This window comes from Delphinus delphis, chromosome 11, assembly GCF_949987515.2.
Source record: "Delphinus delphis chromosome 11, mDelDel1.2, whole genome shotgun sequence".
NCBI classification, from domain to species: Eukaryota; Metazoa; Chordata; class Mammalia; order Artiodactyla; family Delphinidae; genus Delphinus; species Delphinus delphis.
In genome coordinates this window covers 14801570-14817111 of record NC_082693.1, presented here as the reverse complement: position 1 = coordinate 14817111, position 15542 = coordinate 14801570, and the positions used below count along the sequence as shown (strand labels likewise).

At 34.5% G+C, this 15542-nt stretch overlaps 1 protein-coding gene across 5 annotated transcripts in view; it reads right to left on the bottom strand.

The window, feature by feature from the left end:
* The window catches only part of PIK3C2G (phosphatidylinositol-4-phosphate 3-kinase catalytic subunit type 2 gamma), a 373466-nt gene that overhangs the window by 316934 nt on the left and 40990 nt on the right, over positions 1–15542 (bottom strand). For all 5 annotated transcript variants that reach the window (XM_069541180.1, XM_060024362.1, XM_060024360.1 and 2 more), the window contains 3 exons: positions 12752–13498; positions 7956–8038; positions 4218–4375 (listed from right to left, as the gene is read on the bottom strand). In XM_069541180.1, coding sequence (XP_069397281.1) covers positions 4218–4375; positions 7956–8038; positions 12752–13417 — 907 coding nt within the window. In that variant the 5' untranslated portion in view covers positions 13418–13498. The remainder of the gene's footprint in view (positions 1–4217; positions 4376–7955; positions 8039–12751; positions 13499–15542) is intronic.

Genomic DNA, 15542 nt, shown 5'->3' with positions numbered 1-15542 from the left:
GTTGTTATCAATAAAACGGTTGGAGAAACAAATGGTAAAGATCATCATGGGAATTAGAGATTGTGGAAATGTCCTGACACAGAATAGAGTATATTAGACATGCTACTGCTTGGGAATATTAACTGAAATAATATGAATTGAAGCTAGAAGAAAATATGGCCACAGGCAAAATCATGGCTATAAAGGCTTTGACAAGAAGGGGAGAGCATTGCCAATATAAGATGGCAGGAAAATATCTCTAAAGACACCAGTTTATTTTAATTCATTTGAATTTTCTGTTTCCAGGACTGTGTCCCCTATGCTGTTTGGGGCATGCATGCATTCATTATTTCACTATAGTCATCTTTGCGGATTACATGAAAGACTCCATAATCCAGTTTCTAGCTATTACTCCTCTCCTGTGCTTTGGTGTGATATCTCCTACTATTTGCTTCATGTTACCTTTTGGTTGTCTCATTATTGCTTCAAATTCAGCATGTCTAAATCTGAAATTATCATTTTTCTCCTTGAACCCAAACATTAAGTGTCTCTGAGTTAAACTTCTCATCCATATTGTAAGCCAACAAGAACTATGGCTTCTTTTAAGTAGACTTTATACCTGTATCTTCAATTTGACAGCTAATGTAACCCTTTTTCCAGTTTCTCCTAGTCTCCAACTTCATACAATCCTTCTCAATCTGTTGACCATATTGCCTACCATACTGAAAAGATTAAGGCCCATTTGAGATTCTTTAATTATGCTACTGTACACCTTAAATCTAGTTTTTTTATGCATTCTTCTCTATCCCTTTACACCTCTTGATACATAAGTATCACTGCTTTTTACTGCATCTTACTTCTTCACATGTGATCCTTCCATCACTGGTTTCCAGTTCCAGCAATTTAAAGCCCCTCTCTTTTATATATTTAATATCCTCCACTCTAAAGATGCTTTTGTCTTTTCTTTAGGATGTTTTGTTTCTATTTAATATTCCAGTAAAATCTCCTCTTCCATTCTATCCCCTTAAGATAGTATCTTATTTATTTATTTATTTAATTTATTTTTACCTCCTCATTACTGCCAAATTTCTTTAAAGTGTAGATAACTTCTGCAAATAATTCTCAATTACTCTTTAATCTTGCAAACTGACTTCTACTTCCACCACTTTGCAGGTCACAAACAGCTTCCTAATACTGTTCGAACTATGTGTCATCTAAATCCAGAAGGTAGTTGAAAGTAAAGACATGGGCTCTAGAGTAACTTTGGAATTGGAAAAAAGGACAGGGCAATCATCTTCATTGAAGTGATAGCTGACGACTGTAGAACAGAGAAGTCCTTGTTCAAAACACCTGCTCCTCCAGAAGGATTCTATTTTCTCACTCTGGGAGAAACAGAATTCTCTTCGGATGAAAACCTCTCACTGTCTCCTCCTCTTTGCTTATCTAGATTTCATTATTCCTTAAGTTTCTAGCAACTTATTGGTCATTCTTGAAATGCTTTTCAGACTTTTGTTCTCTAGAGCACATCTATATTACTAGTAAAACACTCATATAAAGTGGTGAAGGGATCACAGTTTTGGCATAAAGATTATTTTAAAGTGAAAACATTTGAAAACTTATCTTCACTTTTCTTATCTGACTATAGCCAAGACTCCCTAATACAGGTGCTATCAACTTTCTTCTGAGAGTTTCCTGCAACTTCTGGGAAGGAGACCAACTGCCCATCCATTAGCATAAAAAGATATACATGTATTTCCTTACTGAAGCTCTAAACACCCCCCTCCTCACACACACTTTCACATTAACTTTTTTTTTTTTTTTAGTTACATTTTTTCATTTTAATTTTATTGGAGTATAGTAGATTTACAATGTTTTCTTAGTTTCAGGTGTACAGCAAAGTGATTCAGTTATACATATACATATATTCATTCCTTTTTAGATTCTTTTCTCATATAGGTTATTACAGAATATTGGGTAGAGTTTGCTGTGCTATACAGTAGGTCCTTGGTGGTTATCTATCTTATATATAGTAGTATGTGTATGTTCAGCCCAAGCTCCTGATTTATCCCCCTGCCCATGTTTCCCCTTTGGTAACCATAAGTTTGTTTTCACACATTAACTTTTTATGTAAACCTTTACCTCTGGGTTTCAGCAGGTTACTCATTTCTGAGTAACCCCTGCATGCATATATAAGGAAACCTTGTCTTTTGTCCTGTTAATTTCTCTATTGTCAATTGTGTCACAGCCTAACCCCTCTTCAAATTTAAATGGGCAGAAGACAAGTTTCCTCCTAATAGCAGCATATGCTACTCTGTATATTTTCATAAATGTGTCCTCTCCCCTCCTCTGCTTTTTCCTCCTTCCCCTCTAATCCTCCCTTCCTCCCCCTTCTTCTTATAGACCCTTTTACTACCTTTGAGGCCACAGTCATCCTCTTTACCACTGTACATCTCTAACACTAAACACAATGACCTAATCACTTTACTGAAACTTCTTATAAAAGTCAAAAATGGCCTCTGTTTTGCCAAATCTAATATTGGAAATTAAATATTATAAATTGGAAGAATCGGAGTGGTCTCCCTAGTTCATAATTATTTCCTCATCTCCAGCAATGTAAGTCAACATAACCCAGATGCCATTCTGACTGGATCAAGGTACAGCACTATTGATCTTGGCTGTGCAATCAGAACTCTGGTTTTAGAAATTTGAAAGTGGATCTGAAAGCAGCTCTTCTGCCCCTTTCCTGTTTGCCCATTTCTATTCCCCTCTAACCTTGAAAGAACCTAATCTGTTGATTCTTTTCCTAGATAAAAAGAAGTAAGATAAAGAATTTAGTAGTTAAAGAATGACTAGTTCTCTACCCACAATGGCCTCCTTAGCAATCCTGCAGGCATATCACAAAGGCAAGATAACATCTGAAGAGAGAGTCAGCCTGCCTTCGCAGAATGGAGAACAATGCATAACCCAATCTCCTGCCTCTACGATTCACTGAGATTCTTCCTCCCCTTTTTTCCCTTTAAGAACTGTCATGGCTGAGCAGAATCTTTGGAGTTGGTCTTGGGACATGAGTCTACCTTCTCCCCAGATTGCTGGCTTTTCTGATTAAAACACCTTTCCTTTCTGTTGACGTTTGCCTCTTGATTATTGGTTTTTGAGCAGCAAGCAGCCAAACCTGAGTTTGGTAACAGATCCAATAGGGAGGTTGAACTTGCTTTAGATCTCTGGCCAAATAGCATTTAAGCTTGAGAGCTTAGCTTTCCATGTGTTGCAGAAAAGTAAGGGAAATGAGTCAGCAGAAAGCAAGAGAAACATAAGAAGCAATTACACAGAGAGGAGATGAGGTGAGAGACATACAGGAATTTTGGACTGCCTGTACATCAGTGTTTTATTCCCAAATCTTTGCTGAATTCCTACTCTTAAATTCTATAAGAAATCCCTGTAATCTTTAAATTATTTTTTCTGCTTACATCAGCAGGAGTTGGTTTCTGTTAGTTTCAAACCAGATGGTCCTAACTAATATTCCTACATAACATTGTTATGTTTGCAGTCATCTGTACTAAGTCGGAGCCTTGGCTAGAGTAAGAAAGAAAATGAAGCAAAATACAGTGATAATAATTATAATGAAAAAAAATTTATTGGACCATTATTTGTCAAGAAACAACAATTGATACGCAGAAACTTGGTAGCAACTAATGTGTGAAGAACTAATATTGTTTTGCAAAATGGTTGATGGTAACAGTGAAATAAATATTAAACAACTTTAAAGAGATTCTAAAACTTTAGAGAAATGAGAATCATCTGGTGAGTTTGATAAAATACAGATACCTGGGATCCATCCAGAGACTCTGATTCAGTAGAGCTGCTAACTATGCTGGGCTGTACAGGGCTATTATAGTTCTCACTGTGGAGACAGAGGCTGTGTAACAGCCATTTTCACTTACATATAGTCTTTATCTAGAATCTTTTTGAAATTTAGCTTTTATTTTTAATATGCTAAAAACTTGCTATACTTGCTATTTCATAGCAGGAAAATAAGGTGTCCTGGGGTGAGCTATGAAGAGAGTTCTAAAAAACAATAGCCAAACAAATGTTAAAAGATTTCCAGCTGTTTTCCTCTTACTTCACTTCAGGGCAAAATACTAGCTAATACTGCTTCTTTTAATGACTTCAGTGTGTGGACTCAAGGCAGCTATACCAGCTTTATGTAGATTTTTATACTTATTTGCAAGATTGCTTACCATATGGCATAAAATGAAGTTGTTGTGTTGAGTCCTCAGTAAAAATATTTATATTAACCTTAGTATTAGAAAAGAACTTGTATGGAAATGCTGTAGTCGTGCTCCAGATCTTCCCCGAATTGGAATTAATGTCAGCTGCATGATATGTTTCTCTTATTCTGAAAAATATATGTGAAAGAATACTTAGGACAAGATTTTAAGAAACTTCATGCAGGGCTTGCTATAGAAGATTTGAAATATGAAAATAACCAGCAGCTGATTTGTGGTATAGTGCTGTTAGCTAGGCTAGATTGGTAAAGATTACAATTAAACCAAAAGCAACTATAAAGCTCTGGTCTTTATGTTTTCCCTGGGGCACCTCATATGAAGCAATTAAGAATACATTGTCACTTATAAAACATGAAAATTCACTCTGAACAGTGATTGCTTGCTTCACTGACATTGCCTTTTGAAGCATGAACTCCTCCCCTTGGTTTTGGCTCATGCCTTTGTCAAGCCAGAAGTCACTCATTTATTATTTATTCATTTATGGATGAATAAATTCTCTTGTTTGTGTCAAATTGGTAGATACCATTCTTGGCAGCCCATTTTCTTTAAATTTGGGGTTTTACACAAATATTTGGCTTTTACGTAAATAATTGAGCCCAGAAGTCATTAGTACATTCTGAACAATTACTTACTGTGTCAGGAAGTCAGAGAATTGGAAAATAGTTTATCCTTGGAGTCAGAAGGCTTGAGTTTGAATACTGACTCTTTTTTAACTTAAAAAAATTTTTTTAACATCTTTATGGGCATATAATTACTTTACAATGGTGTGTTAGTTTCTGCTTTATAACAAAGTGAATCAGCTATACATATACATATATCCCCATATCTCCTCCTTTTATTCAGTAGTTTTATGGTCAGAGGCAAGTTACATGACCAGTTTCTTTGTTTGCACAAATGAGGATATTTATATCTACTTTAAAGGTTTATGAGAGAAAAGGCATATAAAAGACTTTTTTAGAATGTAAAGCAATATATCCATGTAATGTATCATAATTATCATTATATTATTACAGCTGAATCCCTGTAGAGCCATATTTTATGCCCACATGTAGAATTTAGCATAGAAGTATTTGTAACTAGATATTTAAAATGCTTTTGATGATGAAGTCCTAGGTTTTTTTCTGTTTTTGTTAATTTTGCAGACCTCTAAACTTCGTAGTGCTCTTCCTGAATGAAAAATTATGCATTCTGTGTATGCATTCTATGTAATGTATCATATATGTTACATCCTTGGCATTTATTCTATTTTTGCAGCATTAAAGTAGTGTAGGCCCATTGAAGTAGCTCTATCTCTATGCCCTTAAACTCTACCAAAACATCCCCTCCTTGAGGGACCTCACAAATGGAAAAGTGTGTATGCGCCCAATGGGTCTGGCATGTATCAAAATCACCTTTTTTTCTGGGTTCCATCCCCAAAGTTTTTGATTCAGTAGATATGTGGAGGATTCCCCCCCCGCCCCCAATTTTTAGCAGTTTTCCAGATAAGCCAATACTACTGCTGCTCCAGAACTGCAGTTCAAGAACCACTGCTTAGGATAAAGGTATGGGCCACTCTTCTTTGTTATACCCTACAACAAAGGTTTGGACTCCAGTTCTGAATTGAGGAGCTTTATGATCTAGCATTCAACCATATGATAAGGTACTACTCAATGTATACATACATGATTTAACCTTCTACCATTTTGGAGAATTAAATTTAAAATGTGAATTCATGACTCATTCTTTCCTAAACCTTCGCTGAGCATCTACTGTGGGCCAAAAACTTTTTTCATGTGCTATGACATTTTATTGTATTTTTAATAAAAATATGACATATTTCTTGAGAGATGTGCCTTAAAAGTATGTCACAGCAAGAAACCAAATCCCACAAATTAGAGAGCCTCTTTAAGGGTGTATGGTGGGAATTAAGTAAGGTTATTTAAATGTTAGAAAAAAAACACTGATGAAATTGGGCATATAAATCCATTCTGTATGGCTTTCCAGAAATTTTGGAGACCCTCTTAAGAAACTTGGCTTTCAAATTCAGTTCTGTCTTCTTTTGAATTAAGAGCTTTGGATAGCACCTAGCACATATTAGGTCCTCAAAAATATTTGCTATTGAGTGAATAGTGTGTGTGTGTACAAAATAATTATGCATATATAAATTTAATTATCTTTATATGAGTATTTGTCAACAAAAATTATAGAAAACCAAAAAAATGTGTAAATATAACCTTATCTTCTTTTTACTACTTTAAAGTTTATTATTGTTTGGTTGTCTTTTTTAGTACTTATGGTTACTTTGAAAGAAACCATAGGAAAAAAATTCCATTTAAGAATTTCAAAATGTACCATGAGCTACTGACAAACCATTACATAAAATATTTTCATGTCACTATTTCATTCACAAGATTTCATCAAAGAATATTACATTCTCTTGGGAAAAAAAAAGTGATGGGAGAGACTAATAATAAATGTATTTTGATGGAGCTATACCAAGTATTACCTTGTGATATTGAGAGAGCTATTTCTTACGCTTAGGGTAGAAATTATCACATCTTAGATTTAAGGTGTCAAGTTCCTGGCAATGCTTGTCAGGTTGTTACAGTGGGTAGCTCATTACTGACAAAATCAATATTGATATCTGTAAAGATCCTAATTAGGAATCCAAAGTGCCATTTAAAATATTCTTCTGTGAACTGGAGCAAGAAATTAATTAAAGATTGAATATAGGTTCACGGGTTTGAACTGCTTTGTTTTGTATTTTGTATGTGTGCCTTTCGGTTCTTCCAATATGGTGACAAGTTTTTTAACTTGACTTTGCTTTTTTGTTTGCCTTTTCTTCATTTGAATATTTGTCATGCATTGACTAGTTATTAGGCATTCAGATAGCCTTTTAAGGTAGTGATTAAATAAATGATTGAAATCTTTAATCCCAAATGATTCTTTAGCAGGCCGCTGCTATAGCTGATAAATAAGCTAATGTTTATTTATATGTATATTTATTATATTTTCAACAGCCAAAAAAGGATAAAAATCAAGATAACTAAAATGTAAGTGCATTAATTTTTCAAAATTTTCAGGTATCTTAGCAATAGAAGAGATATGGCATTATATAAATTTTAATTGATAATGAGAGCTTGGTCTTTAAAAAAGAGGCATGTACCTTTATAAGTTCATTTTTTAGATTAGCAAAAAGGGGATCTGGGATCCCCTTGTGATCAAATTTGTTTTTCAGTGGACAAACACCCATGCACTTGTTCAACGTTCTGGCAGCCCATTCAGGGTAAGATTGAGTTATTGAGCAGAAGGTACTCTCATCATTCTAAATAGTATATCCCAGGTAAGAAGGATAAATCTATGCTAATTTGGGACAGAGCCAAATAAGTCAGTCACTTATGTGCCATTAAATGAGAAATTAATTCACTGCAAACTAAGCTATCAACAAACAGCAAGGAGAAGACTGAAATTATAAAACATTCATCTGTAGCCACATTTTCAGGGGAAAAATTTATTTGACTATAAACAACAAAAGCAATACCAGAAGTTGATTAATGAACTAATTTGTCATAAATTTATACTGTTAACTATGTTAAAAAATTATAGAGCTTTAACATTTTATATGCAAGATTAATCAGCTCAGTAATGTTAAAATAGACAAATTTATGCAGGTACAGAAATTTCTAAGTTTAATGGAATAGCAACACTTACTTTTTTACTTTGTTGCAAAAGGAGGCCAGACTTCTATTACTGCCCTGAGGTACTTCAACCAGCTGAATGAAACAACCTGTCAGCTTAAAGTAAAAACTGTTAAATTAAAATAGTTTGGTGTGGAGAAAAGATTAATACAATTCTAAAATTTTTATTTTGTTTTAGAAAGCCATTATGTTTTTAATTTTATTTATTTATTTATTTTATGGTGTGCGGACCTCTCACTGTTGTGGCCTCTTCCATTGCGGAGCACAGGCTCCGGACGCGCAGGCTCAGCGGCCATGGCTCACGGGCCCAGCCGCTCCGCGACATGTGGGATCTTCCCGAACTGGGACACGAACCCGTGTCCCCTGCATCGGCAGGCGGACTCTCAACCACTGAACCACCAGGGAAGCCCTTTAATTTTATTTTAAAAATATTTACTGAAGCAATACATATGAAAAAATATATAAATTTTAAATATATAATTTGATTTTTGAGGAATATATGCAACTGTGAATATTAATATCCAATCAAAAAATATAGAACATTTCTATCACTTTAGAAAGTTCCCCCATATCTCCTTCTGTCAATCTGAACATCTGTTTGGTAACTGTTAATTCAGATTTCTATCACCATAGATTAATGAATGTGCTCTTTTGTTTCTGGCTTCTTTCATTTAAATGATATATGTTTTAAAATTCATGTTGTCATATGTATCAATAGTTCATCTTTCTTAGTTACCTATTAGTAGTATTCTATTGCATGAATATTCCATAGTTTATCCATCTTCATGTTGAAAAACAGTTGTGTTGTTTGTAGTTTTGGCGTATTGTAAAGAATACTTAATTTTCATATACAGGTGTGTTTTGGACATGTGCTTCACTTCTTGTGAATAAATCCATAAACGGCTCAGTTAAAGAAATAATTTTGCTTTATGTATTTTGCAGCCATTATTAGGTACATCTACATTTAAGTTTATTATGTCTTCCTGATTGACTTATTATTATGAAATGACCCTTTTCTTTCTCTAATAATACACTGCGGGCTTCCCTGGTGGCGCAGTGGTTGAGAGTCCGCCTGCAGATGCAGGAGACACGGGTTCATGCCCCGGTCTGGGAAGATCCCACATGCCGCGGAGCGGCTGGGCCCGTGGGCCATGGCCACTGAGCCTGCACGTCCGGAGCCTGTGCTCCGCAACGGGAGAGGCCACAGCAGTGAGAGGCCTGCGTATCGCAAAAAAAAAAAAAAATACCCTGCCTTAAGCTTCATTTTCTGGTATTAATAACCACACACAGCTTTGTTTTGTTGGTTGAATGTTAAATATTTTTATTTTTTTAAACTTTCAACCTATCTGTGCCTTTGTTTTTCAAATTTGACTCTTGTAAAAAATAAAGCCTTTCTTTTCTATCTAGTTTGTCAATTTCTCCCTTTTATTTGGAATATATTTAGTATATTTATGGGTATTGTTAGATTTAAGACTGCCATGTTCATATGTGCTTCTAGTTGTTTCTTCTGTTTTATTTTGTTCTTCTATTTCTCCTTCCCTGATTTTTGCAGTTTGATTTTTTAGCCCGTTTCATTTAATTTCTCTTTTGGATTTTTAGTTTTTCTTCTTTGTACTATATTTTATGTGATTATACTAGCTTAGAACTTACAATATGCATCGTAAATATTTCACAGTTTACTTAGAGTTAATATTGTGCCACTGCATTTAAAATGTAAGAATTTCCAATAGCAGATAACATTTACCATCCCTTCATCTTTTATTCTCTTGTTGTCTTTTATCTTTTTTTTACATATACAACAACTCTGACAATGAAATCCTGTGTTTTTGCTTTAAACAGTCAGCTGTCTTTCAAAAAATTAAGTAGTTTTTCATATTTACTAACATATTTACCATTTTTGCTGCTCTTTTTTCCTTTCTGTATTCCATCTGGTATCATTTTCTTTGCATCCGAAGACTGACTTCAGTATTTTTTGTGTGCATGTGAGCTGACTGATTTCTCTCAACATTTGTTTATATGATAATATATTTATTTTAAATTTTCAAGCATGTACTCAATGAGTTATAGAAGTATGGATTCTTTTCTTTTTTTATAGAGCTTTAAAAATGCTATTCCACTGTCATCTGGCTTCCATCGTTTCTGATGAGATAATGCTTTAATTCAGATTGTTGTTCTACTGCATGAAATTTTTTTCCCCCTCTCTGCCACTTTTTATGATGATCTTTTCAACTTTGGTCTTCATATGTTTGAGTATAACATGTCTACATGTGGTTGTCTTTGCATTTATTCTGTTTGGGATTTATTGAATTTCTTAAATCTGTAATTTGATATTTTATACCAGAGTTGGAGAAAATTTCAGAGCATTATTTCTTCAAATGAATTTTTCTTTCTTTCCTTTCCTCTCCTGCTAGCATTCCAAAATTATCCATATATTAGGCTCCTTATCTCCTAAGTTTCTTAGTCCCTGCTCACTTTTATATAATTCTTTTATTTTCTCCTCTTCAGTTTGGGTAATTTCTATTCTTTTTCTTTTTTTTCTCTCCTTTTTTAATAAATTTATTTATTTTATTTATATTTATTTTTGGCTGCATTGGGTCTTCATTGCTGCGTGTGGGCTTTCTCTAGTTGCGGCGAGCGGGGACTACTCTTTGTTGCAGCGTGTGGGCTTCTCATCGCAGTGGCTTCTCTTGTTGTGGAGCACAGGCTCTAGGTGCGCGGGCTTCAGTAGTTGTGGCGAATGGGCTCAGTAGTTGTTGCGCACGGGTTTAGTTGTTCCATGGCATGTGGGATCTTCCCAGACCAGGGCTTGAACCTGTGTACCCTGCATTGGCAGGTGGATTCTTAATCACTGCGCCACCAGGGAAGCCCTATTCTTTTTCTTTCAAGTACTCTTTTTCCCCGTCATCTTATATCTGTTTTTAAGTATACCCAGTGACTTTTTAACTACAGATACTATATTTATATTACTAAATTTTCCATTAGTCTTTGTTTTTTCATAGTTTCTAATTTCCTTGAGATTCCTCATTTGTCTACTCATTATGTTCATCTTTACTTCATCTTCTTGAACATCCTTTTAATAATCTCCTTAAAGTCCCTATCTGTTAATTCCAACATCTGTTCTATCACAGAATTTCTATTCACTGGGCTATTTTCTTGATTATGGTTCAGAATTCCCTTTCTTTACGCATCTGTGCATTTGTTATTAAATGTTGGATATTGTAGATGACACATTAAGAATTGTTTTTACAAAGTGTGCAATTTTTCTCTGGCAGGCAGGCGGTTAAGATTGTTTTGGTCTTGTTAGCCTCTGTTTTATTTTTTGTGGGGCCACATGTAAGTTAATAGGTAGAGCATTTACTTTAGAGCACGATTTTTACTTGTAAGAGATAGCTTTGTGTGATCTCAAATGAATGCCTGAAGTTCTCAGCTCAGTGTCTTCTCTCGCTGGGTCAGAACTTTGGCACCGCATAACTTCTACTTATGTGTGGTGAACATCAACCTCTTGGCCAACAATCTGCAGTAAATCTCACATAGACTCCTGACCCCCATGCATTGCATAGTTCCTTCTGTGCTCTGCCCTACAGATTACAGCTTCCTTTGCAGCCTGGAACTGCAGTCTCTGCCTCCTCAGTTTAGTGATACTGCTGCTCAAATTGGGCTACACTAGTCTGCCTAGCAGCAGGAAAGGGCCCCGAAGACACCAGGATGATCATAACAACACTTTGCTGTTTCCCTTCTCTTAAGGATTGATGTCTATACCGGCTGTTTGCTTCATATATTTTGTCTAATTTCATAGTTGTTTTCAGTGGTAAGGGAAAGTTTAGTACTTGTTACATTGTCGTGATCAGAAGTAAAGGTTCCTAAAATTCGTGCACTTTTAATACAGATCATTTGAGGTATTACCTCTTCTGCAAGCGCCTCAGACACAATTAATTGTTTCTTCTCTTATGAACTCATCCTCTCTATTATTTTACTGTGTTGGCATTATTGGTTTGCAGGTTAATTTAAGCAATATGCTATTGCTGAAATCAGGTATGTGTTTTCTTCTTTGCATTTGTTATGCCTAATCATATATAGTTTAAGAATATGATAAATAGTTGTTGAATAAATGAAAAGTCCTCCTGTCTAACCCTGTAAATTACAGCTGAAATAATGTTTCATCATTTTACTGTTTAATTCTGTTTTCACTTGTGTCTAGACTCCGTATAAGCAGAGAAATGTTCAAATATTATACAAGAACCTCTGTGGTTACTAAATGATTGGAAAACTACTAATGAAACCATCAGGATGAATTGCACAATGATTACTTAATTTCCTACTCTTGGAATGTTCCCAAAAGAAGTTGCCTGCTAACAGTATAATTTAGTAGCCTCTGAGTAAAAAGACATTTTTCCTACAAATAATGATATGAAGTTTTAATTCATGGTAATATAACTCAAAATATAAATGTAATGAAATGTATGTATGTTTCTATGTGTGCATAACGACACAATAAGAATAGAAAATGCTATCATTTAAACCTCCAACTATGATATTTTTATCTAATAAAATTTAAATACTATAACATTTTATTTAGTTTTGATGAAACCAGAACTTTAAAAATATTACAAAAATTTTCCCTTTCTTTAGAAAAAATCATTAATTCAGGAACACAGAATTTGTGAATAAGTTTTTTTTCCCCAAAAGTATTGATAATATTAATACATTCCCCTAATTAAGATTAGTTACTCTCATTACCAAATTAACCCAGCACATTATTGAATGATTCTTTCAGATTCGTATTTTTAGGTTGACATATATGACACATACCTCTTTGTTCTTTGGCAATGTGCTTTCCCAGGTCCTGGGTAGAAAAGAACCTTTAAAGAGCATCAGAGATGGTTCCACAATGTTCATATTTCTACTGCTTTTATTTTCTTCTTTTGGCATCAAGTCAGTTGAGAAGGATGGATATATAGGAGGAATGCTACTTTCAAATCCTATATGGTAGTTATCCAGTTCACTCCGTGAATTAATTTCATCCACACTAGTGGATGATGGAGGTAAAATATTGAATCCGTAATCATCAGCACCATGGTATTTTCCTATGGGGTTTCCCCCAAAGCTTTCTTTATTTACGTTTTGAGGATTTGGTAGCACGGAATGCCTAAAACCAATTACTCCTGTTTTATTAACTTGGTGACAGGAGAGTTCTGTGCTGTTAGAAGTGAATTCATTTAAGGATATTTGGTGTGCTTCATCTAATGAATGCCTTTTTGAGTCCCCGTGTGGTGCACTGGGCACAAAAATGGTGTTTTCTTCAATTTCTCTCTGATAGAGTGGGATTGTATTACTGATCTCATCTACTACATGATCAAAACCCAGACCGGTGTGGCTAGGAAAAAGAGGTTGATTTACAGAGTGAAATTCTTGGTGCTTTTGGTGCTTTTCATGTGATTCACTGGGATTTAGATCTGTTTTCCAACAATATGCCATTCTTTATTTTATGTAACTGAGAGGGTTGACTCTGCTCCAAATATCTCCTAGATGATATTATAAAAGATGATAGGAATTTTCCTAGAAAAAGCATACAAGGAAACAAAAAAACTTTAATTAGAAATAAAAGAGCTTGCAAGAAAGAAATATGTTGAGTAAATACAAACAATTGTTTTGAAGTTTCTCCTTAGCAAATGAAATAATTCCATGAGTAATATAAAACTCCATCAGGGCTCACAATATTAAAGTCCAAGGGGCAGTATTGACTTCAGAGACATTCATGAAACTCCTGTGATAGAAAAATAAGTCCACTTCAATTATGACAGGAGTTTCATGAATCAATCCAAAGACAATATTCCCCTTTGGACTCCTTTTCCTACTGAAAATCCACTTGCCGACAGCAGCATTATCTCCCTCAGTATTCAGTCATCTATCAGCATGGTAGTATGCTAAAGTCTTTTTATTATCTTAAAAGTCTCTTCGTGATCAGCAGTTATTCCATCCCTAGATACAGTCTTAACTTCTTTCTCTTCTCCATAACCAATCATCTTATAGGTTGGCTAGATCCGTTCGTCTCTTCCCCAAAACTTCTTTAAATAATTGCAAACTTCTTTCATCATTTCTCCAAAACAACTTTCATTAAGTTTACTAATGAGTAAATTCAACTAATGTTTATCAGTCTCTATTTTATCTCTCTGCAAAATTTGAGTCCGTTCATTCACTATCCTTCTTATTTTAAAATTTCTTGCTGTGTCCTACTTTGGCTCTCTGTGACACTGTACTCTCTGAGTTCTTTGTTAGCTCCTTCTCAAGACTCCTTTGTCTATTACTCATTTTCTACCTGACCCTTGTCAGAGCTTCTTTTCTTCTCAATTATTCTCTTCTTGTAAGTTATTTCATACCTCCTGTGGTTTAAATTACCATCTATATGCCAATGACTCCAAACTAGACAATTCTTATTATTATCTGCTCAGTGTCTCCACTTTGAATTTTTTTTTTAACCTCTAAGAGAAAGTCCAAAACCTAAATCAAAATTCACCCAAGAACCTGCTCCTATCCTAGTGTCCTCTGTGAAAGAAAATAACCCAGCCATTCACTCAGTTGTTTAGCCCAGAAACCAGGGTTTTATCTTTGAATCTTCCCACACCTTTATTCTTCTACATCCAATGAACCACAAGTTCCTGTAGGAAGTCCTTCTTCCTTTCTCTGTCTACCATTGCCACAATCCTCGTCTATAGTTTTCATCTTCTCACCTGCAATGTTGCATTGTCTCTGAAACTGCTTCTACATTTTCTGCAATTCATTCTTGTGTCCTGTAGTCCATTTTTTAATATTATAGTGTTATATTTAAGAGACTGACCATGTATCTCTCCTGGATAAAGCTTTTCAGTGGTTTCTCACTGCCTCAGATAACATGTATAGATGTTACATATGTAAGATTTCACATCCCCATTAGATCATTAGGCCATGTTAGTCTTTCTTGCTTATAACTCAGTACCTAGTACTTTGCTTTACTCAGACTAGTTACTCATTTATATTTATTGATCAAGTGATTTAATAAATTAGAAAAATTATAATAGAATTATAACAAAATAAAATTGAAAAGTATTTATGTCATTTTATGGAGTTAGTAATTCACTTAAAAATTGTATGTATGTCTGTTAAAGACAAAAACATTTTAAAGGATAATTATGATAATTGTTACCTATCAAATATTATTTTCTATCAATGTGTTTTGCAATAGCAATTTATTTTCATTATATTGGCACCAAAAATTTACTTAAAACTCATGATCACCTGAGAAATCAGTGAATTAGATTTATTATACTTCACTCAGGAAATTGAACTGATAGGTTAGAGAAAGATTTTCAAGAGATGTAATAAATAAAGTGTGTATAGAAGGAAATATAGCAGAGGGAGGAACAGTCCCAAACACATTCTATGAGACCACCATCACCCTGATACCAAAACCAGACAAAGATGTCAAAAGAAGGAAACTACAAGTCAATAACACTGATGAACATAGATGTAAAAATTCTCAACAAAATATTAGCAAACAGAATCCAACAGCACATTAAAAGGATACTACACTGTGATCAAGTGGGATTTATCCCAGGAATGCAGG